The sequence below is a fragment of the Camelus bactrianus genome, chromosome 21 (genome assembly GCF_048773025.1).
Source record: "Camelus bactrianus isolate YW-2024 breed Bactrian camel chromosome 21, ASM4877302v1, whole genome shotgun sequence".
Classification (NCBI taxonomy): Eukaryota; Metazoa; Chordata; class Mammalia; order Artiodactyla; family Camelidae; genus Camelus; species Camelus bactrianus.
This window is the reverse complement of record NC_133559.1, coordinates 1,685,274-1,711,041: the sequence shown is the minus strand read 5'-3', so window position 1 is coordinate 1,711,041 and position 25,768 is coordinate 1,685,274. Positions and strand designations below refer to the sequence as shown.

The window sequence follows — 25,768 nt, the reverse complement described above, 5'->3', positions numbered from 1 at the left end:
CGCATCTTATGGGTGGCAACAAAGTAACAGCTCCGCTCTCCACATGCCGTCTAAGGTACCAGCAGGCGTCTCCGTGGAAATACTCGGGGTCCAGCTGGACCCACAGATCTGGAAGTCACTAACAGAGCAGCAGTGGCCACAGCACAGCCCAGAAGCCAGCCCCGCCTGAGCGCCACCAGGAGCCCATGGTGCACAGCTTTCTGTACATGTGAGGCTCCACGATGTAAAAAGCAAAGAAACCAAGGGAGGATGGAGGCTGGAGAGGGGCGACCACCAAGGCCAAGCAAAGAGAGTGAGAGCAGATTTGTCACCACAACGGCAGCTTCGGGGGAGGGGCGCTCAAGTCGGAGGTGCAAGGTCTCTTCCTGGAGCTGGGCTGGGGGCTGTGGCTTGTGTCCTGCATAAATGGTACACACATGACAATGACAGCACAGAGCACAGGTGCAGGAGAACCACACCAATGGTGCCCTGGTAGATGTTTCATGACTGGCCGGGGTAGCGGAGCAGCCCCTAATTTGTGGCATTTACCAATTTCCAAGGTGCAAATACCAGAGCTGAGCTCCTGCTATCAATGATGTGACATCAAGAGGCTACAAAAATTCCTGAGCTTTGACAATTGCTCCCAGGGGTCAGGACATCACCCAACAGCACAGCTGCAAAACTGCTGCATTCTACATGAAGCGGCTCGCCGCCAACGCACAGCAAAGCTTGAAAAGCCCCAGGTGTGCACTGTGATCCCTCCTGTGAATCTCAAAGGGGCTTCATGGAGGGAACCAAGTCCCACGGCCCCAGAGAAGCCATTAAGGCCGGATCAGCCCCACCCCTATACTCGAACAACATTCTCTTCAGGGACTGAGAGAAGAGCTGCTCAAATACCTCTGCGCTCTGTGTGGTTCAAATGAAAATCCTTGGCTGAGGAAGGCTGCAAGCAACCAGTTAAAAAACAGCAATAATAACGCACAAAAGTGTAGCAAAAAGCCAAAAAAACGACTTACTTTGAAATGCATCAAAAAATGCAATGTCTTGACGGATGGAGAGATGGGCAGACAAGGGAAGAAGTAAAGTAAAGCGAAACTGGAACCTAGGTGGCAGGTGTTCACTGGAAGATCCTCTGAACTTTACTGTACGTTTCAAAGTCTTCATAATAAAAGGTTGAATACAGAGCAGTAGAGAAATGACAATTATCAGGGCTTCTCGATTCCAAGCGCACATTAGAATCCCCGGTGCAGCCCAAGAACGGTGATACACTAGTGGCAGGTCAGAATCTGGTTTCACTGTAATTCTTATCTTACTAGAATTCATGTTTTAATTCTTGGAGTTCAGTTTTATTTACCAAGTACAAGACTCTCAGGATTCAACCTTAACTGAATTATTAGCTTTCATCACAATAATGCTGCATGACAAACAGAAAAACCTCAGTGGCACATGACACAAAGCATTTATTTAGGTTAAAAAAATCTGTTTTAATTTATCACATGGTAAATATAGATATAACCTATATAAACAAGAGCTGTTCACAATTTTTTAAGAATGCAAAGGAGTCTTGAGACCGAAAAGGTTCCAAACTGCTGGTAAACGATCTGCAGTTTAATTAAGTTGAATGAAACTCTGCTTCCTTCACTGTCTCACAGAAGGGTAATTTTAAAAAATAATTACTCAAAGCCCAAAGAACAAAGTCACAGAACTCCTTTCATTCAGAATATTATTATAAGCAATTTCAACCTCACCCTGTGCATTACGAACGCTTCCCCAAGTTTCAGGAGGGGCAGGGCCTGGATGAAGCAGCACTCTCCCAGAGCTCGACGGGCAGCGTGACTCGAGGCTCCACAGGGAACACACGGTCAGTCACCTGCCACTGGAGCCGGACGCTGGGGCTGCTGTACTGCTCCCCCTACTCCTGCACCCGTCCGTCCTCAGTGCCGGCCCTGGTCTCCATCCGCAGATGGTGGCTCCTACTCTCTGCTCCCTTCGGGGTCAGGGAGGCGCCATCCCACAGGAACCCTGGGGCCTCACGATCAACCGTCCTGATAAAACGGCAATGCCTTCACTTCCTAATCTGGGCTTTCCACCCCGACCTCCCTTTTCTATTCTCCTCCGCCTAACACAAGCGGCTGAGAGCGTCAGCTCGGGGCTGGGGTCCCAGCTTGTCTCAGGAACGCTGCTCATCTGTGACTCGGCTCTCCCGTCTGTGGAGTGGGGCTCGTTGTTAGAAGGGACCAGGTGTAAGTAAGCCCCACGGGGCTCTCGGGAAGATCAGGCGGGCTAATGCGTGAGCCTGGAACGCTGCATGGCAGGGGCAGTCGGGTTTCAGACTGGCCTTACTGCTGTCCCATGAGCTTTTACACTGAAGAAACACAAAAGTGTGACTCTTTGTGAGTTAAACTGTGTCACTGAAGATCTCCAAGAAGCCTAGAGAAAATCCAAAACAGAAGTAGGATACAGGAAAGACATCAAGGAAACTGTAATGACAGGGTGGCTTCAGACTTTCAGGAGAGCAGCAACCTAGGCCCAGCAAAGTGCTGGGGGAAACATGGCCAACAAACCTAGCTAACCTGCGTGTCAAATTCTGGGCGGAGGAACCAAGGTGCTATGACCACCGCATGGAGACTACTGCAGACAATGAACCATGTTCAGTTCACGATGTTTTTAGGTAGACCGATGTCTGAGAACAGAGAATGAGGGACCCACTGCAGACCCACCTTCCTGCTCTCTCGGCCCAGCACAGCACACAGGCTAGAGAGGGAAGGACAGAGGAACAGCCACATAATTTGTAATTCCATTAAAAAACAGGAACGAGGGGTCATGGTAACTGGTCAGAGGAAGCAGCGCTGGCGAGGAAGAGGCCAGCCCTCAAGACGGGGAGGGCACAGGACACAGCTTCCATGGGGGACGGTGGGGATAAAGGAAGCAAGGCCCCACCCAGAAGCACTTTTCCCTGGTGACTCAGAGAAGGACCTGGACCCTCCCCTGAGGGACAACACCCACCACAGGAGCTGCAGCCCTGCCGGACTTTAGAATGACCGTCCCTCTGGCAGAGCACGATGGAGGAGCTAACTGTGCGCCCCCAGGGCTGCAGGGACAGTGGATGGTCTCACACCCCATCATCTGTGTATACACACCTCGGGCGCAGCCTGAGGTCACGGACGCTGACCTCAGTCGGGGGAGTCGGCATCTGTGCCCGAGACTAGAGGCGACGGGCCAGCAGGACTTGGCTCTTGACGAGGTGGCTCAGTCCAGAAGAGACCAGGACCAGCCCACACGTCCTGGCCCTCCCCTTCCCTGCAGTCTTGGGGTTCACACGCGACCCCCGCTCTCCTCCTGGCGAGGCTCCCTCAGGCCACACAGCTCACCAGCTGCACAAAGTCAGATGCGCAAGAACTAAGGAGGCTCAGCCTCCTCCCAGACCCGCCCTGTTGTCCAGAGCTGCATGTCCAAACGGCAGCCACTGTCCACACTGAGCTGTGTAACTGCAATGAAATGAAATGGAAATTTCAGGTCCTCAGTCGCATGAGCCACATTTCAAGCGCTCAGAGGCACGTGTGGCTGGTGGTGACCGGGCGAGTGAAGAGAGAGGACACACCATTCCCGTAGAAAGTTCCACAGGTAGCGTTGCTCTAGAACTTAGGACTTATTCTGGTGTGGGGTGCGGAGAGGGCACAACAACTTTCATTTTTTCCCCCTTAACCAACACCAATATGTGAAATTTTTACAGCCAAGATACATTCAGGTATAACCTGTAGAATTTACACAAATAATAGACTCTACTAAGACTAGCATTTTCAAAAGATCTGAAATCATTTAACCAAACATCATCACAAAAGCCTCCTTTCTGCACCGACGCGTCTTCCCTCTGAGCCCGGATGGACAGGCTCACCTCTGGAGTGTTTTCCTCCGGGCCTCTTGGGCAGCGACTCCTCAGTGGAATGTGCGGATGTGTGCAGGGCGTTCTCCAAACTATTACTGACACTGCTGACAGGGGTCTCTGTCCGTGGAGTGACCTGAGGGGACAGAAACAGAATCATCTTATTCCCTTCCAACTAGTTCATAAGGAATGGTTTTCGTTTTTATTTAAAAGTCATTTATATTTATTGCAGTTTCTAATTTTTTCATAAAACATGTATTACTAGTGTAATAATAATAAAAGTGATCTTTTGTCCCACAAAAGACAAAAATTTTACCAATCCACCATCTACCGCTGAAATTGAAAAACATCCCAGTTTGAGCAAACATGGGCGCTCATGTTCAGTGCCGGGACCCACTCTTCTGGGTCGAAACTGACAACCAAGCTGTCATGAATTACATTCCTACGTCCAAGGCAGAACCTTATTTTTCATTTCTTCAAATCATATAGTTTCCTATATAATCAACTACACAGCCAGACTTAACACTGTCTTTTTAAAATCTTAAAAAAATAATAAAACTCTCTAAAACCAGCAGTAAAGAATAGAATACAACTGGATCTACTTGGGGGTACATTTAAAAAAGCATGTTCTAAAATTACATCACAATCTCATTTCTAGGAATCCATCATACAAAGCACTCAGACGTGAAAAAGGTGTGTGTGGAGGGGCGCTCGCTGCAGCATTTACAATGGCGAGAAGCTGAAAACATCCTAAATGGCCACCGATGAGACCCGACAAGCCAAGGGCTGTCCGCCCACAGCCCCACACTCTGCGCCGGCAAAGAAGGCTCAAAGCACACCGCATTCCCAAAGCAAGTCAGGGGGTGTCGTCCTCTCCTCCCCTCCCCTGCCTTGGGTGTAAGGTGAACGTGACTGTGTGCAAAGAAACAGTAAGGGCCTGGAAGGATGCCGCAAAACCTCAACCACAGTGACCTCAGGAGACAGGCAGTTTTCTTGGGGGGGTTGGCAATAACCTTCCCTTTTTTTCCCCTTTAATAATGACCAGTATTTGAAAATTTTACCAATCTGAAAAATGACCAATGCTTCAACATCTTCAGAGTCACAATTTAATGTATGTCAACATTTCAAAGGGCAGCAGAGAAAAGTTAAGATTTTAAAGTTTATCAAAAGAGACGTGGGTTTTAAAAAGTGGAGAAACCCTGTGTTGCACACCCAGGAAAGGAGAAGGCTTGGGAGAAAGAGAAGCGTGACTTTCAGTCTCACTGCAGATGCGGAGGCGACCTGGGACACGTGTGTCCTGAGGCTCTCTGGCCGTCGTGTCCTTGGTTTACCTTTTCACCTGGATGCCAGGTGGAAGCAAGCGCAGGCCCTCACCTGCCGTGGGAGGCCTGGCCTGGGTCCCCAGGCAGGGGCAGAGAGGGTGAGGGGCTGGCAGAGGTGGCACCACTCCCGCAGGGTGGACCTGGACTGGCCTCCTGGAGGAGCCAGGACACCCAGCCCTCCGCAGACAGAGCTGCAGTGAGATCTCCCACCGCACACAAGCCCCTCTGCTCCCACCTCTGTCACAGCCTCTGGGGCAGGGACGCCTCCCTGCTGTGCACTCAGCACGAGACGATGGGTCTGATGCCACGCAGGTTCAGTAACTCAACACTGGTTCAGTCTGATTAACGTGGAAGTTTATATAACTCCAGGAAGTAAACCCTAACCACCCAGTACTCCTCCAAAGTGTTAATTCTGGTAACACTTACTAAAACGTTACCAAGACAGTTAAAGTTTTAAATTACTTGTAATTTAACCAAATTGGATTGTTTCCCTCAGGCCTGGAAAGTCTCTTTCATCATCCGATCGTCAAGAGCACCCCAGCAGCAAACTTCCCTATTAGGTGAGACAGCAGCACCCAGAGGCACAGGAGCCGCTCGGGGAGCGAGACCCAGCTCCCAGACAGTAAGCACCACTTTGGGAGACAGCTCAGGAGGCGGAACTAACACCTTTAACTACATAACAAACACAACCGAGGCAGATCACAGCCCACCGCGCCCGGCTCACACGGACCTCCCCGGTCCCTCAGCTATGAGGAAGGTCGTGCTCCTAAGGAGAGACGGGGAGAGAAGCAACCTGAAAGCCAAGGGGAGCACCGGCCCTGCCGGCCAGCGGCGAGCCTCTCCTCCCCAGGCAGACACACACACAGACCGCGGCCCGCCCGACAGCAGCCCCAGCAGCCCCAAGCAGAAAGCCACCCCCGGACCCCCAGGCCACGGGGCGGGTGTGGGGGCGGACAGAAGGCCCCGAGGCCCAGCGGTCGGCGCTGTGGCTGGGGGAACGCAGCTCGCGGAGCAGGCGGAGGCCCCGCACCTGACGCAGACGCAGGGAAGAAAGCGCCTGAACCCTGACCGCTGGGGAAGCACTTGCCCTCCTTGGGCCTCTCTCCCAACGCACTTCTTCTTAGTTTTCCAAATGTTCACTTTTTCCGACCAAGACTTTATCTTTACTTTGCTCCTTTGTTTACACTGAAAGCCGTCTTCACTTGCATTTCCCAGAAATGCTGTTTTCTGGGTTAATTTTGGTTAAGTTAATTTGCCCCGTGTGACCTAAACAGCTTCACTAAACACTGACTCACGCTCACAAGCAGGACCCCCCAGTCATCAGCTTGACAGACACCAGCGTGAGGATCTGATCAGTTCCAAATGTCGCCTTCTGCTGCCACTAGGAAGGCAGTGAGAGCACTCTCCAACGACAGGGCCCAGCTCCACCTTGACGGCTGTGTTCCATTACGTTCAAAGGCCTTCTTCCTGCAAGCACCCTGCTCTATCTCTACATGAGGGTCCGACGTGCCTTGCCGAGCGAATCTCTCTCCACTCACAGCCGCCTCTCCTACGACCTACAAGGGCCGGGCTGCCCTCAGGTCTCGGAGGTCCCCCACTTCTCCCCTCTGCCCCACCAGGGATGGGGTGGATGGCCAGGATCTGCCTGCTGGCCTTTGCCCTGGCTGTGCCCTCGGCCTGGAACCCGCAACTCCATCTCTGCACAGCCCCTCCCTGCCTGCATGTCTACACTCGAATGTCACCTTCTTGTGAGGACTTGCGGGAGCTCGGCAAGGCGGGGCTGTCTGCTCCACTCACTGCCGCATCCTCTGCACTTCCCACAGGGCCTGGCACAAAACAGGCACTTAGTGAGTATCTGTGAGATCTGACTGCCTCACAAATTTTAATGAAATTCAGGATTAATTTTTAAAAAAGTGTGTCTACTTCAAAGTAAAATTTCTGCAGTCTAAATTATGTACTACACAGTTACTGAGCATCCTTCCCAATGAAACGAGGGACTGAAAAGCTACGGCCGTGCGTGGAATCTGGCTGAAGCACGCTGCGTTGCTCCCAGGACAGTGACTCGGTCTGGCATCTGCTGCACACCGAGGGGAAAGGTGATGGTTAGAATCCCGGCACCTGACTCAGCAGCTCATGCCTGCCTCTCTGAGTGCTAGTCCTCCCATCGGGACAGCTGTTTAAACACAGACCAGGCCTCTGCTCCCAAACTTAATACACAAAACACCCCCAGGGCACGCCAAAACGCAGTCCTGACTCAGGAGGCCTGGGGTGGGGCCTGAGACTCTGCATCTCTAACCAGCTCCCGGTGTTTCCAGAGTGTTTCCAGATACAGGTGCTCACCATGGTCAGAGCATTCAAAGCCAACAGCCTCCTTTCCTGTGGGATGTGAAAAGGAAGCCCAGTGCTGTGTGGACAGTCCCATCAGAGGGACTCAAAGGCCCCTCCTTCCAGGGGCCTCCTTCTCACGCCCACCTCAGTCAGGACATCGGGCCAGAGAGTCCTCCTGTCACACAGGCTGCTTTCAAGCTTTGAGTCTAAAACTCACCTTAATATTCAAAGAACAGAGCTATAATTTTCAGAAGAGACTTTTACTTTTTAAAAATCGATTTCACTACAGGTCATTTACGGTCATCCAAGTGGGATGATCACACCAGGTAAGCCCCTGGGGGGTCTGAGTTGCCGAAAGTCTCACTTCCGGCCCCTAACAGGCACTTGAAATGGTGCAGAAAATGGTACTATGCACCCGGAGCAGAGGTTTAACTTTCTATGTGCAAACCCCTTCTCAAAACAAATAACCCCTTTTGTGGTGTGTGGTGAAGCCTACCAACCCTTTCTCAGAAATTCGTATTAAGCATATAAAAACATACAGGATTCCAAAGAAAGCTAGTAACACTGAAAACGGTTCTCAAAGTCTTAGAAGACAAAGGAGATTCTTTCACATTCTGTAACCGAGCGTCACATGATCTGAGGCAGTGGCGAGCATAAACGGTATTTACGGTGCCTCGTCCACTGCGACATGGAAACACCTGGTCTCCACTAGGGACAAGGTCACATGCACCATAAGTCCCAAAGGGGTCTCTTACCTGCTTTCGTCCTGGCGGCAGGTGCTACACTTCCAGGCTCTTCCCCATGTCTCCCAGCAGTGTGGGGACAGAGCAGCCCCAGCGGCAAGGCAGGGCTGGCAGACCACACTCCCACCCAAGCCGTCAAGGGGGAGGGCACCTGAGGCTAGGGTGTGTGCCAGCCTCTCTCCCTCCCAGACCAGAGTGCTGGGGACCCCACATCAGGAGTACCCCCCCATCCTGTACTTGAATAGTACTCCGACAGAAAGACAATGTCTGGCTTCCCCTCATGCGTGCGGGCTGAAGTTCCAAATTCTGCCACATCTACACTTGACGATTCAAGATGGCGTCTGCACAGGGCTCCCACGACCATGATGTGTGTAACAGCAAAAGACTGGGAATAACTAATGGCTGTTATTCTGGGGCTGGTTAAATAAAAGGATGCAGCTACTCTTTGGAATACTAGGCAGCTGTAAACCAAAGTAGGTGTGAGAAGGCTAGGTTCCGACATGAAAAAACTATTAAAATAGGAGTTTAACAGGCAAGGTGCACACTGGACGTCTGAGATGTGATCACACCATGAGAGGCTGGGAAGGATAAAATCATGAAAATACTACTGTTAGAACCACACTCTGGGGGCCCTTGCACCCACATTACTCTCAGGGACCCTGGCAGAAACTGCTATCTCCACTCTAACACCAACAATGTCTCGTGCTCATCGGTGGTATCCCCAAGGCCACCGGGCCGGCAGGGAGCAGTCCTGCACTGCAGAGGCCACGGCTGAGGGTGTGGATTCAATCCAATCAGAGCTGTGGGGGCCGCGGTTCTGTGCGACCATGGCCAAGACCCCGTCTGGCTAGAATTCAGCTTCCTCCACTGCAAAGTGGGAATAACTGTACCCGCCTCACAGGGTTTTTGTAAGAATTAAACGGAAAGCATTTAAAGTAGCTAGTGTGCTGGACAGACGGGTCAGGATTTGGTGAAACATGAGTTGCTGCTGGGACCGTGGCACATGCAGACCAGCTGGGAAGGCAATGAAATAGGCTCAAGTTCCACGGGGACCCCTGCAGGGGAGGCAGGCCCACGAGGTCCCGCAGAGGAGCTCCCCTGGGAGGTCACGGGGTGGGGGGGCGGTCTGTGCTCGACCCCACTGCCCATGCCTGGAGTGGAGCATGCAGGCAGCGCTGCGCCGGTGACCACATCCAGGGACGAGGTTCAGACACCCCACAGCTTCCGTGTCCCCTTCCTGGAATATGGGGCTGCTGTCTCCTCTAATAGACACTCCACTTACAAATGGAGTCTGCCATGACCAGTGTTCGCCTCCTCTGCAACGTGAGAGGTTATGTAATCACCTGAACTGCAGGTACAAGCTTACTGGGGAGGGATCTCCTCCCCAACTGGCGTGTGCAGATCTGTACACCTGTCTTGAGAGCAATTAGGTGTACGTAACAAACTTTATTACCCCTGTATCTTTGGACCCACTAACCCCACTGGGAAGAATCTATCCTAACACAACCAGTGATACAAAGGTTTGTGTACAAGGAGGTTCATCTTAGTTTTAAAGAAGCAAAAGTAAATGACATAAATATCCGGCAAGACTAATATTTAAACATGTAAATTAGTTTACATCCATATAATACAATATTATGCAGTCTTTTAAAAATAATTTCAGAAAATGAAAGGCATGAGGAATGCTCACGCTTAGATATGTGAAAGGAAATAGAATTTGTAATACATCGATTGTGTGTATCCATACATTACAGGCATTGAGAAAAGAAGAAAACACACCGCAATATTAATATTAGTGCTTACTACTTCTGAGCAATTAAAAAATACATTTTTCTGCTTTTCAATTTTTCTGCGAGGATCATCATTAGCACTAGAAAAACACTTGAAGTTCTCAAGTCTAAATGCGAGCGCCTTCCTGCACAACGTGAACAACGTGAAAAAGTAAAAGAAAAGCAACTGCGAAAACCGCACTGCCCACCCCTTGGCTGGCTGTGCCGTCTCCCCTCAGGACAGCACTGTCAGGGAGCTGTCGGAGGTGCTGAGCGGCCCCGACGATGCAGACTCGATGAGGCCTCCCTGGAGGAGGAGCAGCCAAGCGGACACCTGCAGGGGCCTCCAGAGCAGGGACAGAAGCAGGCACCGAGAGCTGGCCAGAAAGGCCTCCCAGGCCCACGCTGATGAACCCCGGGGACGCTCAAGCACAAACACAAACTCCAACATCCACAGAGCCCCTGATTTTCAACTTGTCTTCTGACTACCACATACATACTAGAAAGAATGACATGCTAAATACTTCTACATCAATGGGAAAAAATACATAAAAATAAAAAAAAAAAGTGATTTATAAGCATTTTACTAAAAAAGTGATTATGTGTCTCTAAAAACCAGAACAAGAAAATAGATAGTTTAATAGTGAAAGCTATTTGCTGACTTAGAACAAGTGGAAGCCAATGCTAACCAAAACCATTTTCCACATAAAAACATTCCTTTTACTATTTCTTATCCTAGAGCTCTACTCATTAAAAAAAAAAAAAAAAAAAGAAAGAAAGAAAAGAAAAGAGAAAAAAGATTACTGCTCAAAAATCTCAGAACAGGTACCAAGCTCGTAACTCGCTGACTCCGGCCAAGGGACTGTAAAGCCAAGTTCCTCACAAGCAGCCCGCCAAGTGGTGCCACCTCCACCAGGAGCTCCTGCCCCACCGCACACACGGGCCACGGGCCACCCCAGCAGGCTGCGTAAACCAGAGCCTGGCGATGCAGAGAGGGCACCGGGCCATCCAGAAAGTGGCTCTCACAGAGCCCATGGCTCGGCAGGTGCCACCACCATCCAGGCTGGTGACATGGCGAGGTGCACTGTGTGGCAAGAAAGGCTTCGTCTGAGCACCTACCAGCCTCTCATTTGAAGGCTTATTCACAACAATCCCAAAAGCTTAGGTGTCTTCCAGAACAGAGCAGATAACGGGCAGCAGATTTCAGGTGGGCTCGGGGGAGTGCTAAAAAATCAGTGGTTGCAAGAGAAGGGGCAGTGTTAGCAGTGAGGAGCGCCAGCGACGGCGAGGGCTCATGCAGAAGCATTTTCAAAGCTGAAGTTCAACAGGCACAGCCAGGCGGAAATCGCGAAGGCAACACCACGTGTATGTAAAATACATTCAGGAAGACAGCCCTCCCCACTCCCCAGTCAGGAAAAACGCAGACCACATGACCCATGCAGCAGTGGACACCGCTTCAGCTGCAGGGCTGCAGTCACCCCTTCCCTGCACACCACGTAGAACTTCATTCTGTGGACATCACAGCTGAAAGGGCAGCAGGTGAGGCATTCGCTGTAGGTTACTTTTACCTTCAGGACTCTTGACGTGAAGTGCACACTACGCACAGTATTGTTACTGTGCATATTTTGGCCAGAAGTATGCTAAAATATTGGGTTTTCTTTGAGGAATTGGCTCAGTGTCTAATCATAATAAGTAAGCTGGGCTTTAGTGACCACCTGGGTTCCTGATCTAACATCCGCGGCCTGAGATGAACCATGCAGAGCAGGGCGCACAGTAAACAGCTGCTCTGTGAGCCCTGGTGCTGGCCACGCGTTAAGTTTAGTCACAGGACACTCAGGCATCAGGATGGGGACAAGCAGGCCCCACCTAGCTGAGAACAGGACGGAGCAAAGATCCAGCAATCTCTGTCAAACAGACCCTAGGGATTCTTTCTACGCGGCCACTGGGCAGACGCCCATCCTGAGCAAGGCAAAGCTGCTCCCGTGCTCCCAGAGTCTCTCCCGGTCAGGCGGCCGTGTGGGTCTCCGTCAGGACTGGAACAGAGACGACCCGCCGGTCAAGAAATTCAAGATTCACATCCAATGGCACATGTAACCAGAGCTGCACACGATAGGTAAATGGCATTTCCTAGTGAAGTCCAGGACCATGGGCACCAGAGCAGAGCCCACCCTTCCACACTTCAGACCCTCCTGTTACTCAGCACCTTCTAAGTGCCAGAACAGTTAAATAATCATCGCGCGTACAGTCTCCAAACGACACTAGTTTCAAGGCACCAGGCCAGTCATTTCTTCTCTTCTGCCCAGAGCCCCACGCTTCATAACGACAAATGTCACAGTTAGCGTAAAGCACTCCTTCACAGCCACACCTCCTTAGATAGAGTTAATCCTCCTTGAACACATGGTCTGTATTCACCACAACACTTGGATTATAAAAAGCAGGAGGTTCTCCTTTCAATCATGGTTGAGTAGTCAAACCAATCTTCTCAGAGGTAACCATAAACTCTGGACAGAGTATATAAAACAGTACAGTTAACACAACCCAAACCAGGCAGAAACCAGAGCCAGGCCTACACTGGAAACGAAATTTGCACCCGTAAGTTCACGTCCAGCGGGCCCAGTTCCCACTAGACAGATCCCCAAATCTTCCCGACTTGCAAAACCAGAGATCAGAATGCTGGTGGGCTCCAGCAGCTGGAAAGTGAGGGGGAAACTTGGAAAGGAGAGCGCCCGGAAGGGGGCCACCCAAGCCTGCACACGACGTGGGCCCACATCCCCGCGTGCCCTGAAACAGGCATCACAGGCAGGCTCTTGGCAGTCACGCTAAGACCAGCCAACCGCACAGACTGCTGACGAGCACCGGAAGAGGCCCGGGGGCGCCGAAAGGTCTGTGAGACTCTTCAGGAGGGCAGAACAGAATCTCGATTTCCACAGCATCTCACTGAGAGTCCAAGAAGCAGTCCGTGATTACTAGACATGGAAGGAAACACACACGGTGAAGAGCAGGCACAAGACGAGTTGGGCGCCGGGACCAGAGGCGAGGAGTGCAAAGCGGGTACTGTGACCAGGCTCCAGACCTCGAAGGAAAACACGCTCATGATGTGAACCGAGAGGGACTCTCAGGAGAGACACAGAAACCGTTTTCAAAAATGGCAATTCAGGAAGCAACCGAACGTCCTTCACTGCTGAATGGATAAATAAAAGGTGGGCTTCCTGGCAATGAAGTATGACTCAGCACTAAAAAGACACGCACCATCAAGCCACGCAGGGACACGGAGGAGACGCAGATGCGCGCTGCTGAGTGAGAGGGCCCTGCGAGGAGGCTGCAGGGCCAGCCTTGCAACGTCCTGCAAGAGGCACAGCTATGGACTCGGTAAGAAGATGAGTGGTTGCGAGGGACTCTCAGGAGGAGGGGGAGGAGGGATGAACAGGTGGAGCGCAGAGGACTTAGGGACAGGGAGAATATTCTGTATAGAAAAGAAGAAGACAGTCTGTGTGACACCTAACAGTGGACACACGTCACCACACATTCATCCAAACCCAGGAAGCGTGCGACACCGAGCGTGGGCCCTGACATGACCAATCGACTCCAGGTGATTATGATGATCAATTTTTCTGTGAACCTAAAAGTGCTCTTAAAAAACTGTCTAAAAATAGTAAAAAGAAATTTTAACATGGAAATTCTGAAACAAAAAAAATGCTATTTCTGAAGTTTAAAAAATCCACTGGATGTACTTAACAGCAGTTTGGAATTAATAGAAGAGTCAGTGAATTTCAAAACAGATCAACAGAAAGTGTCCAATCCAATACACAGAAGATTTGGGGAAAAGAAAAAAAAAAAAGAACAAAGCTTCCAGGGCCTGTGGAAGAATATCAAGAGGTTTAACATGTCCTGCAGCTGGAGTCCCAGAGGAGAGAGACTGAAACTGTAAAAACCATGGAGAAATTATGGCTGAAGATTTCCCCATTTTAGTAAAAGACATAAATTTACAGACCCAGTAAGTTCAGAGAACACCAAACAAGATGAATTCAAGAAAGCAACACTTGGACACACCACACCCAAGCTGCTCCAGAAGGAAACAGCACACGGCAGAACCACACAGTGGAAGATGGCCAGACATGCCTCAGCCTCTCTAAATGCCGGGAGAAAAAGAGCAGTGACCAGAGATCCCGCAGCCAGTGACAATACCCTTTCACAACACAGGCAAAACAGACATTTCTGGGTGAAAGAAAACAAAGAGAATTTCTTCTCAGCAGACCTGGACTCCAAAAAATGCTGAAGGAAAGACTTCCAGACTGAAGGGATAACGTGACAAGCGGGGTCTAGGCATGGGGCGCACAGCAAGCGCAGAAGTGGCAGGTCCGCTCACCCTACCACAGGGGGGCGGTAACTGCAGGGCCCCACGTCCACGCCAACCCCAGCCAGGCGGACCCGGAGATCGCAGGAGCCCCAGACCAGCCAGCACGGGGGGCGGTAACTGCAGGGCCCCACACGTCCACGCCAACCCCAGCCAGGAGGACCCGGAGATCGCAGGAGCCCCAGACCAGCCAGCATGGGGGGCGGTAACTGCAGGGCCCCACACGTCCACGCCAACCCCAGCCAGGCAGACCCGTAGATCGCAGGAGCCCCAGACCAGCCAGCACGGGGGGCGGTAACTGCAGGGCCCCACACATCCACGCCAACCCCAGCCAGGCAGACCCGGAGATCGCAGGAGCCCCAGACCAGCCAGCACGGGGGGCGGTAACTGCAGGGCCCCACACGTCCACGCCAACCCCAGCCAGGCGGACCCAGAGATCGCAGGAGCCCCAGACTAGCCAGCACGGGGGGCGGTAACTGCAGGGCCCCACACGTCCATGCCAACCCCAGCCAGGCAGACCCGTAGATCGCAGGAGCCCCAGACCAGCCAGCACGGGGGGCGGTAACTGCAGGGTCCCACACGTCCACGCCAACCCCAGCCAGGCGGACCCGGAGATCGCAGGAGCCCCAGACCAGCCAGCACGGGGGGCAGTAACTGCAGGGCCCCACACGTCCACGCCAACCCCAGCCAGGCAGACCCGGAGATCGCAGGAGCCCCAGACCAGCCAGCACGGGGGGCGGTAACTGCAGGGCCCCACACGTCCATGCCAACCCCAGCCAGGCAGACCCGTAGATCGCAGGAGCCCCAGACCAGCCAGCACGGGGGGCGGTAACTGCAGGGCCCCACACGTCCACGCCAACCCGAGCCAGGCAGACCTGGAGATTGCAGGAGCCCTAGACCAGCCGCCAGACAGTGCAGGAAGGCAAGCCCCCACGACAATGTTCTACCACCTGCTGAAATGAACTAGTTCCGGAATGGAGGGAACTAGTCAATGGTGGGGAAAAGCAGAAGGGAAAAAAAAGAAAGGAAAAGGTGGGAGGTAGCCGTGGGAGTGGCTGTTGGTGAAGGCGGGGACTGACCAGAAACAGGCAGAGGCAATTTTCTGGGGTGACAGTAATGTTCTCCATCCTGGTAGGGGTTTGCTCACACAGGTTCATGCATTCACTGAAACTCAACTGCGAAGTGAAGGAAAAAAACAAACACTCAAATGATACACTTATAATGTGTATGTTTCACTAAATGCAAGTCGTACTTTTAAACTGAGCTATACATCCTGGGGTGCATTACTGAGGACTGATTACCAACTAAAGGTTACTGATGAAGAAAAAGGCACCGCCAGGGGCGGGGCGGTTGGGAGAAGAGTCACATTTCAGGGACAGAGGCTCCAACAGCAGCCAGAGCAGCCCAGAGCTGGCTGGGCGCCAAAGCTACCCAGCGCCAGCAATGGCCACTTCCTCCCACCCAGGCCACAGAGCTTGAGCCTCCTTTTCCTTCTGTTTCATACTCTGCAGGTTCTTCCTCTCACTTTTAATGAAGAGGTAAAAAATAAAATAAAAATTAAAAAAGCCACTCACTGTCTTAATCCCTCTGTGTCTCTTTTCTCACCACTAAAAGGGGACAGAATAGACCCCAGCTCACCAGTGGTGAGGAAGACTGGGCGCACATGGGAGCCCCGAGGAGTGAGCCCCGTGTGTGGCCATGGGGGCATGAGTGGTCAGTGGCCTCACCCTTTGCTGATGACCCGTCCTCTACTCCTCTCCCCAGTAACAGTTCCTGGGAGGAAAAAATCATTCTGACTTGTCAATCAAGCTCCCCAACAAAAATACTAACAGTCTTTAAAATAAAGGAAAAACCCGCACAAATAAGTGTTTTCAGAAAAATATGACCCTGCAAAGTACCCACGTGAGAAAGACACTGTCAGGAAGCTGGAGTCAGCAGGAAGCGCGGAGTTCCAAGCAGGATCTGAATACTCACCTATGTGCAGGTGGCACACCCACCAGCGCTTCCCACACAGCCTCAATACCCGACACTTGCAAAGTATCTCATTAATTTACTTTTATATAGTTTGGTTGTTAGCGTTATTCCCAACCTTATAAAATTTTATTAAAATGCCCAGAAGTGATAGGAGAAGGGCCTTTTTCTCTTCTCCATAAATTAATTCTCTTCTTTTTCCAAACAGTTATTTTTCTCCAGTCTAGACTATGTTTCTAGTAGTGCCTATATATACATGCTTTAATTAGATTCGCTGTGAATCAGAAAACTGAGGATTTAATTTCTTTCTAGTACTTCTATTGCAGTTCTTATGTGAAAGTCCTAAATAATCAGGAAATGCTATAATGCCAGCTCCTTACAATGACTCTGATGTCCATGGTCAAAGCGTAAAAGAAACAAACTGAAACCTGGGATGAGAAGCAGTAGCTCAGCCTACGGCCATCCTGCAGCACACTGACACACCCAGGCTCACCACGACTCACCGCTGTGCAAGCCTGAAGGAATGCAATCAAACAGTCTTACTTTCTGAGTTACAAACGGCACTCTGAGGTGCACAGATCCCCTGGTGGCAGGCTCACCGGAGCCTCAGAAGACCACTCGCTCTGTCCCCAGCTCTGTGTCCTGTCCACATAAATTTGGTTTTGCCCTGGGGTAATATAAAGCCAAACCATCAGGTTCAAAGAGTTTTTCCCAGTGGAAGCTTTTGCATGCCAGCTTTTGAAAAATTAGAAAGTAGGGTGCAGATGTTAAAATTCACTAGATTCTACAGCTATGTAATGCTTGAGAAGCAGCCACAGGATAAAGGCAATCAAGGAAGAGTGGGAGTTGGTGACAGATATGACTAATAGGGTCACAGAGGAAAACAGCACTAGATGTTTCCACTGGGGTGGCCTTTCCCAGACCCCAACACGTCCCTTCCACTGGGTTTTCACAGGTGCTCAGGACATAGCCTCTGTGAGGTAGCAGGGACCACTAGCCTCTGGGATTGTAAGAGAAAGGCACAGCCTCTGCCGTCCACTAGGTCGAAGTCTGGTGATGGACATGTAAGCAAACCTATTATGTAACACAGTACAGTGAGGTCTAGGACAGAAGGAGCCAGCAGAAGGCTTAGCATGTGTGAGCCAAAAAGTAGGGGCTGGGGCACCCCAGGTAGCAGGTGTCCCACCTGAGAGAGCAGCATCTGCAGAGGCTCAGGGGACGAGGGGACACAGCGCGCATGAGGTACTGAGGGGTCGGGCCACGGGCAGACCACGAGGGATGTGGCACACCATGCTGAGGACGGCACACCAGAACACAGTCCCACGGGCACCCTACCAGGACCATTCCTGTGACACCTCGGGAGCTGCTGTTAGAGGCTGCGGGTGGGGCCAGGGAAACTACGGGTGTCACTGGAGATTGGACCCAGGTCAAGGTCAGAACTTGAACATGTCACTGTTCTTTCTAAAAAGAGTTAAGGTACCAAAGTGTCTGTTATAAACTGATTTTAATACAAGAGAGTAGTTATAAAGTTGTCTCCTGCAGAACAGCAGAACTTAAAACAATGACATCAGTTAATTCTAGAAGGCGATCGTCACTCGCTTGCATTCCAGCCTGTTTCCTGACTTGGGATGGAGAGGAGGGAGTGTGGCTAGCGCTGTGCTTGTTACCAGAAGACTATTTTAATCTACGCCCTGACTCCCTGGTAAATCACCCTAAGTCCACTTACAAAGAAATGCTCCACATACATGACCATCAGGCCGAGTGTGGCAGGGAGAGGGCAGGGGGCCGATAGACAGGAACAACGTGGAGCTGGCCGTGTGGCCAGAGAACAAACCTGTGAAGGTGTTTAGGACCTGATAACCAGCTGGCTGGAGGAATAGGAAAGACAGCAGACTGTGTAAAAGGCATGGGCTTCTGGCTAGAGGGGAAGGACAAGGATGGGAAGAGAGAAACTTGCCTCTGGATATGCTCAGTTCCCTGGGACCCTCAGCTGTAGCTCAGTCCCAGGTGCTTAGAGATTTTGGGTTCATCAGCAAGAGTGGCAAAATCACAGCCGAAAATATCACAAATTATAAAGTAACAAGGGAAGAGAAAGGAGGAGAGAAGTCTGAGGAATGCCATCATCAAAAGGGCAGGAAAGCAGGAGAGAAACAGAAAACATTCAGAGAAGCAGGAGAAAATCAGCGGTGCCAGAGAAACAGCGGAGAGGGCGCGCGGTCCTCCGGCTGAGTGGGCCACGCTCAGACCCTGCACCCGGGGCCTTAGCACCACCCCCTGGGAAATTCCCCTGTGCAGGGAACCCAAGAACAAACGAGAGATAAGGAAGATAAGGGCTGAAAAGTCTCCACTGAATCTAGCAAGTAAGAGTCATCCAGATAAAGTTGTCAGTGAAAGATAACAGTCTAGAAGTAAACCCCAACATGTGCAGGAGATGCGGCACAGGGTAACAAAGGGTCTTTCAAATCTGAGAGGAATAAGGTGGATTATTCAACAAACGGCACTGGGACAGATGAGGTTGCCTCATCTGGAAAATGTAAGACTAGCTTTGTACCTTATACCAAATAAATTCCAGATGTATCTGTTAAATGTACAATGAGAAACCAAACAAGTTTTGCACCAGACAACACCACAAGGAATGGCTATAACGTGTAAAGCATGATGTGTGTATGAGCATAATGTATATATGCACGTGTGTAAGTACGATACATGATAGGTAACACATTTCTAATTATAACACAACACCCAGAAGCCACACGAGACTGAGAAAAATGACATTGAAAAAAATAAAGTCAAAAAGCAAGGGGAAAAAAACAAAACCTGGAAAGTAAATACCTGCAACTTCTACTAAAGAGACGAAAGGACAATTTCCTTGAAACTTAAAGAGCTCCTAAAAACAGCAAGGAAAAGGTCAACAACCCACCAGAATACGGAGAACTCAACAAAGCCAAACAGAACGGGTCAACTGAAAACAGGTTCAACCTCATGGGTCGGAGGGCTGCACCTCTCGCTGAGCGCTGTTTCCCACCAGAGTGCACGTGGCTGTCGGCGCTGTGCTGACCCCAGAGGTGAATGTACACACTGGTGCCCACACTCACCGTGGGGACCCCAAACGGAGAAGCTTGGCAATCCCCCAAATAATTACAGCAGCGCAGACCCTCTGACCCACCACCAACTCCTCATCCAGGTTTCCACTCTGCAGACACACTTAACCAAAATGTGAAAGGCCACCCGTGTGGTGCACCACATGCAGGTGACACATACACAGTGTGGAAGTGACAGGGTTGTATGTAACAGGAAGATGGGAACAACGTGTCCATCAACAGACACACAGGGCAGCCACAGAGTGAAGAGGCTTTGTGGACCGATGCTCATCTAGGAAGACGCGAGGACGAGCCCAGAGGGGCAGACCTGTGAGACACCAGCTACCCGCGGCAGTAATAGTCTCTCTGGGAGGTTCCACAAGGAACAGACTGGGGAACGGAACTGCACGGGTTCTAGAGTTAAAAACCTTGCTTTTTAAATGTGAAATAAAAGGCTCAATACCCAGGTAAAGGAACAGAATGTCGTCAGAAACTTGAAACGTCCTGTGTGTCCTTCCGACTACCTGGGGATGGGGGGGCCGGTCCTTGAATATCCTTTTTTAGCCTTTCAATTTTTCTACCTCTCATTATCTATTAAATTTTTTTTCATGTAAAAGATTACTGAGTTCCCATTTAAAAAAAAACTGTTTTAGTTGAACAGCTTGAGGGCAAAAGCTGGTTCCCGGAGGCTGGCTGTGTCCTGCATCGTTTGGGGGAGGCATGTGTGCAGAACTGCAGGGACGGGAGCTCCCATGGGTATCTGATTTGTGCATGTGATGTCTTAGAAGGGTGTGTGAGTCTGCATGTCTACACGCACTACAAAGTCAGAAGGATACACAACAAAGTGATGAAAACGGACTCTCCCTGGAAAGCAGGCATGGCTGCTATGGGGAGGAACCAAGACTGGAGTGGATGACAGGGGGGACACGGAGGGGTGAGGATCTTGTTTCCACCAGTGCTAATGGGCCAAGTGGGAAACAGCAGAGGTCAGAGGTTGGCATGGGGGAGGTGGGGAGGGCAGGAAGTGGCAAAGTTCAGGCATGTGACCTAACAATGTCCCTGAGGGAAAAGAAAGATGTGACCAGAACAGAAGTAGAGTGACTGCCTGGGACAGAAAGGAAACCTCTGTCCCGAAACAGGAGAAGAGAGATCAGGGACAGGACGAGTGCAGTAAGACATCTCAAGGACTAGCGATTTTCCTACGTACCAGCAAACATCCGCCCCAAACCCCACACACCCCTCCCAAGCAAGTCAGCGAGTAAAAAGCGTCCTGACGTCCCTAGAGCGCGCGGCCTGCGTAGCCCTCCGGTGATTCTGGGCCAGGCGTTCGGGGACAGCGTCTTCTGCCCCATCCTGACGCCCTGGTCAGAGACTGCACTGCAGACAGCTGCTAGAGATCAATTACTTGAAAGATACTGTCTGCCCTTATCTTCTCTTCACTTTAAATAACTTCAGGCCTTTTAACCCAGAACAAAACAAACTGCTTAAGAATTAACCAAATTAATAATCCTCGATTATTGCTTTTTACTTTTGATAGGAAATGTTTCTATAAGGTGTTAGGTCTTACAGGGCAGCCATAAAATAGAGTGGCTATTATAAATAGTGAGCCAGAGGCAAAATATCCATAGAGACTAGAGAAAAACTACCCTGTTGAAACTAATTTCTAAACTGTGCATGTCAAAGCTAAAGTCCAAAATCAGAAACCTTCAGTAAACTGTAAACTAATTAGCGAATTTGTGGCAACAGTTCTTACTAAAACTAATGGGAGAAGTAGTGTTCTGAGTGGGGGTTTCTCAGGAAAAAAAAAAAGACACCCAAAGGATCTTTTTCGAAAATCTAATCCACGTAAGGCAGGAAAAAAAAAAAAGAATACGTACGTAGAAACTATTTTTACTAGACAGAATAAAAGTTTTCTTCTGACTTACCAACAGTCTCTAAGGAAGTCAGCAGTCACCAATTTAGCAAACAAAGTGTACCAGCATGGGTCCCTTCTCCTAGCTTCCTATGAAGTTGTAAAACTGATGAAAATTTGTTGACAACCCAAAATGTCCTCAATCCAAAAGGAAGGTAAATACAGCACACAGGACTGAGGAGAAAATGGGTAAACTAAAGCCTAAGAGATAAACTTCAGAACCTGCAGAAACGAGGCTAATGCTGGTGTCTCTGCAATATGATCTAACTTCCATCAGCAGCACAACCACATTGCTCATTATACCCTAATATGACATAAAACTGCCCGTTTCTACAACCACACTCCAGAACACAATATGGACTAGGAGTACAAATGTACGAGTTGAGTAAAGCAAATGTGAACTAGCTCACAGGAAAGAAAATAGCCTCAATTTAACCTGAGGGCAAAGGACAGTAATTAAAGTGCCACACAATCCAAGCTGTCATACAGAACACCAGCAGTACTGCGACTCCAAGAGGATGTGACTGGGCTTCCATTTTCAATGACCACATCAGCAACAGCAAAGCAATTAAAGCTGCACCTCAGGATGTCTCAATTCCTATATCATGAACCTCACTATAAAAAGAGGAGTCCTTGGGGCCTATAAAAGCTGGCAAAGGAAAAAAAAATCCAGTCTGTTTCAGGATAGCCTCCGCTGCAGCGTAATGAAGGAAGCCAGGCTTGCTCAGAGGCCGGCGGTCAGGCCTCAGCTGCCGAACAAGTGCTAACAGCGGGGCCGTGAGGCTCCTCCTTTGCCCGTGAGCGGGAACAACAGCTGCTCCCAAGTCCCTTCTGGCAGAATGCTGGACTTTCAGCTGCGACAGGCCAAGTTACAGTTAAAGGAGAAACCGGAAGAAGCCATTTATACCTCACCTGACAAACTTCCCAACTCTCACCTCTGAACTGCAATGATTTCCAACAGCTTACAAAAACGAGGAGATGAAGCAAGCTGTTCCTTGCCTCGGGCAAGAGATTACGAGCATCTGCCTGCACCCCAAGTTCCTCCAGTGCTTACCCGGAGCACCCCCGATGGAGTTCCTTCCAGACCCTGCCAGAGGACACGCACCCAAAGGAAGACCGCTCTCCACCACACTCCTGCTCTAGCATTTTAAAAACACGGTTTCAGCACTCCCTTAAAAACCACCCTCATGACCCCTATCATGAGGGTTCTGAAACACCAAGGCAGGAGGGGCTGCACTGTAAGCCCCCACTGTCTCCTCTGCAGTTCCTCTGGGAGGCCAGGGAACGACCTGCAGGGCACTGCCATGATGTCCAGCAATCCGCCAGGTGCACTCTGACCATGAGAACCGGGTCCCGCAGGACAGCTGTGCGTTGCGACACTCCAAAGATGACTGGGTAAATATTGGGTATAAGACAGCAGCCTCCTAGCCACGAAGGAAAGAAGCCTAGAAAGAAGCACCTCAAACTACCCAAATGTCCATCAACTGATGGATGGACAAACAGAATGGGGTACAGCCACATAACGGAATATTACTCAACCTAAAAGGCGTGAAGGGCCGACGCAGCTCCAACAGGAGCGAGACTTGAGAACAGTGCACTGAGTGGAGCAGCCAACACCAAAGGCCAGGGAGTGTGTGATCCCATTTACATGGAATGTCCCCAACAGGCAAACCCACTGACAGAAAGCAGACCAGTGCCTGTCAGGGCTGGGCGAGGGGGAATGGAAGTGACAGTTCCTTTCAGGGGCTGATGACAATGTTCTGGAACTAGACAGTGGTGAGGGGGTGCACAACTCTGTGAATGCACCGAAAACCACTGAATTATACACTTTAGAGGGGCAAATTTTACAATATGTGAATTGAATCTCAATAAAGCAGCTACTTAAAAAAGCAAGTATATACCACAGCACTTTATCACTTACACAGATAAAAGACTACCAAGGATAAATTTAAACTTTTCCCAAAACTATGGCTTTATATTTAAACAAAATGGAAAGAAAGAAGTAGTGTAAGTCCAAACCAACCATCATGACTAGTTCGTACCGCACACACACAGTACCTGCTGGCTGCCGAGCACAGGAAAGCTACCGCACTTTACTGCCATGAACACCATCAGTTTTACTGCTATGAACACTTTCCTTTCTAAAAGTAAAAATGTCTATTTTATATTCCTCACACTTTTAAACCTCTTTTCCAAGTCCTCCGACCAATAAGCATTTTAAACTAACACAGTGAAACAATTGCAAATAATGACTGTATCAGAAACTTTAGTTAAAAGAAGTATCTCTTTAAATAGAATGAAAAACATGGAACAATCAACATCCTCATCTCTAAAAGATAAACAAAGTCTCAGCTCCGAGAGTTCAAAACAAAACATAACATCTTACAGAAGAAATGCAAACAGAGCTTTACCGGGACTTTTCCAGGATCGCACTACACGTCAGATCTAAAGAGATACTAAAAAGCTGCCAACATCAAGCAGCAAAGGATGTATCAGTGTCAGGCCTTAACTTGAAAACGGTAAAGGAACAGAAAATTAAATAAATGTGAGTGAAGTTACTTTAGCAGTGACACGGGGGATGTTCTAAGTAAAACTAGACATATGACTGTTTTTGAAATACAGAAGCAAGGGTTACTCACTATAATCTCATTATTAAAGATCAAGCAGAATTCTCCAATTTCCTACAGATGAACAAAAAAAATTGTCAGCTCCAGGTAACTATGTATTCAAAAATCTACTTAGAAAATATCACCACTCTGAGATGTAAGTATTTCACTCCATAACAATGTGCCTTGCTTAAGTCAGGGCTGCTCCATAAAAAACCAGAGAGAACAGGGCGGAGCAGGAAGTACTCACTTCACGTCTGCAGGCACTTCACACGTGACCTCATGTTACCCTTCACACACGCCTGTGAGGCAGGTAACCTACCTTCTACTCCAAAAGCGAAGCCCCGCGAGGAGAGGATTCTGGCCAAGGTCACAAAGCTGGTCAATTCTGTGCCCACACCAGCAGAGGTGGGGCAGATTAAGACCCTGCATCTCATCAAAGGGACTTCTGGCTTGACAAAAAGGCTCTCTCATAAAAGATATTTTTGTTCTAGCTTTAGCTCACTGCCCTGCCAAAATAATTGCCATCTTCTGCTTTTACAAAGTGATGCATCTGCATACACAAAAGAATCCCCTTCAAGGGCTGAACACAACCAGCGTCACAGCCACAGACATTATCAGTGTTAGTAATGCTAGCAGAAGGCTGAAAGCGCACGCAACCAGCCCCAGGGACTGAAGGTGCCAGGGACTGGCACCTCAAAGCCTCCTGAGCTCCCTAAGGACAATCACATTTCATAGGACCCTGTCTTCCCCTGGTTGTAGCTGCAAGAACATTTTTCTGCCCAATGCACAGATCTAGAGTGAGATCTGAACACACAAGAAAGAAAACCACAGACTCAGAGGTTAGTCACCAGAAAGATATGACAGAGATTAAAACCACTGTGGGTACTCCAGTCACCTCTTACAGGAAGGCATTAAAAGAGAAAAGCCACAGGTCCACGGCTGAAAGACAGCCTGAAAACCGCCACTCGCAAACCAGACAGTATCAAAGGTTTCCTCTCAGAGAGCTCAGGCACTGTCAAGGGCACTGAGACCACTGGTCCGACTGCCCATCTTTCACTTCCCAGAGAAAGTCGGTTTTAATCCAAGTACACACACTACACGTGGTCAAAGAAAAATCCTTTTCTGGGTCCCAGGGGACTGTTAAAAATAAGTTTGAGCCCCAAACACTTTGTGTTTACATAGCTTTGAAACATTCAGACAAAAGTTCACATTTCTAAGTGAATACCCACTATGCCCTTCCTGTTTAATCTGGAGACAGGAGAGCCTTAATCCTAGTCCGACTCCAAATCAGCCTGGGATTTGTTTCTACAAAGGCAGGCAGGTCACGGAGAAGTAACTGTTTCACATGCACAGAACGCTCCAAACCTGTCTTCCTGTCTGTTACAGTAGGCTTGCTCTTACACACACAGACACACACGTACACACATACACAGTATAAACACAGATATACACACACGTTTAAAAATACACACACATTCTCTACACATACGTGTACACACTTACATATACACACAACGCACACATGATGCACACGTGTACTCATGTACACACAGTGATACACGGGCACACGGCGGCCTGCGGCTCACCCCGACCCTAAGCTCCTCCAGGGGACACCTGCCTCACTCCGCGCAAATGGACACACAGGCCCTGGGGGCCCCAGCACCGCACCGCGCGGGTCTCCTAAGGCTCCAGCGCCTTCTAATCTCCATCTCACCAGCGGCTTCCTTTCCTGATAATAAACACCAGATTTGGAGAAACCAAGGCGACACAATGTGTAACGGTTATCTGTCGCCCAAGAGCCAGATTAAGGGGACAAAG

At 49.8% G+C, this 25,768-nt stretch overlaps 1 protein-coding gene across 1 annotated transcript in view; it reads right to left on the bottom strand.

The window, feature by feature from the left end:
- The window catches only part of ZCCHC14 (zinc finger CCHC-type containing 14), a 55,800-nt gene that overhangs the window by 28,812 nt on the left and 1,220 nt on the right, over nucleotides 1-25,768 (bottom strand). Inside the window, exon 2 of the mRNA XM_074349290.1 lies at nucleotides 3,875-3,998. Within this exon, the coding sequence (XP_074205391.1) occupies nucleotides 3,875-3,998 (124 nt within the window). The remainder of the gene's footprint in view (nucleotides 1-3,874; nucleotides 3,999-25,768) is intronic.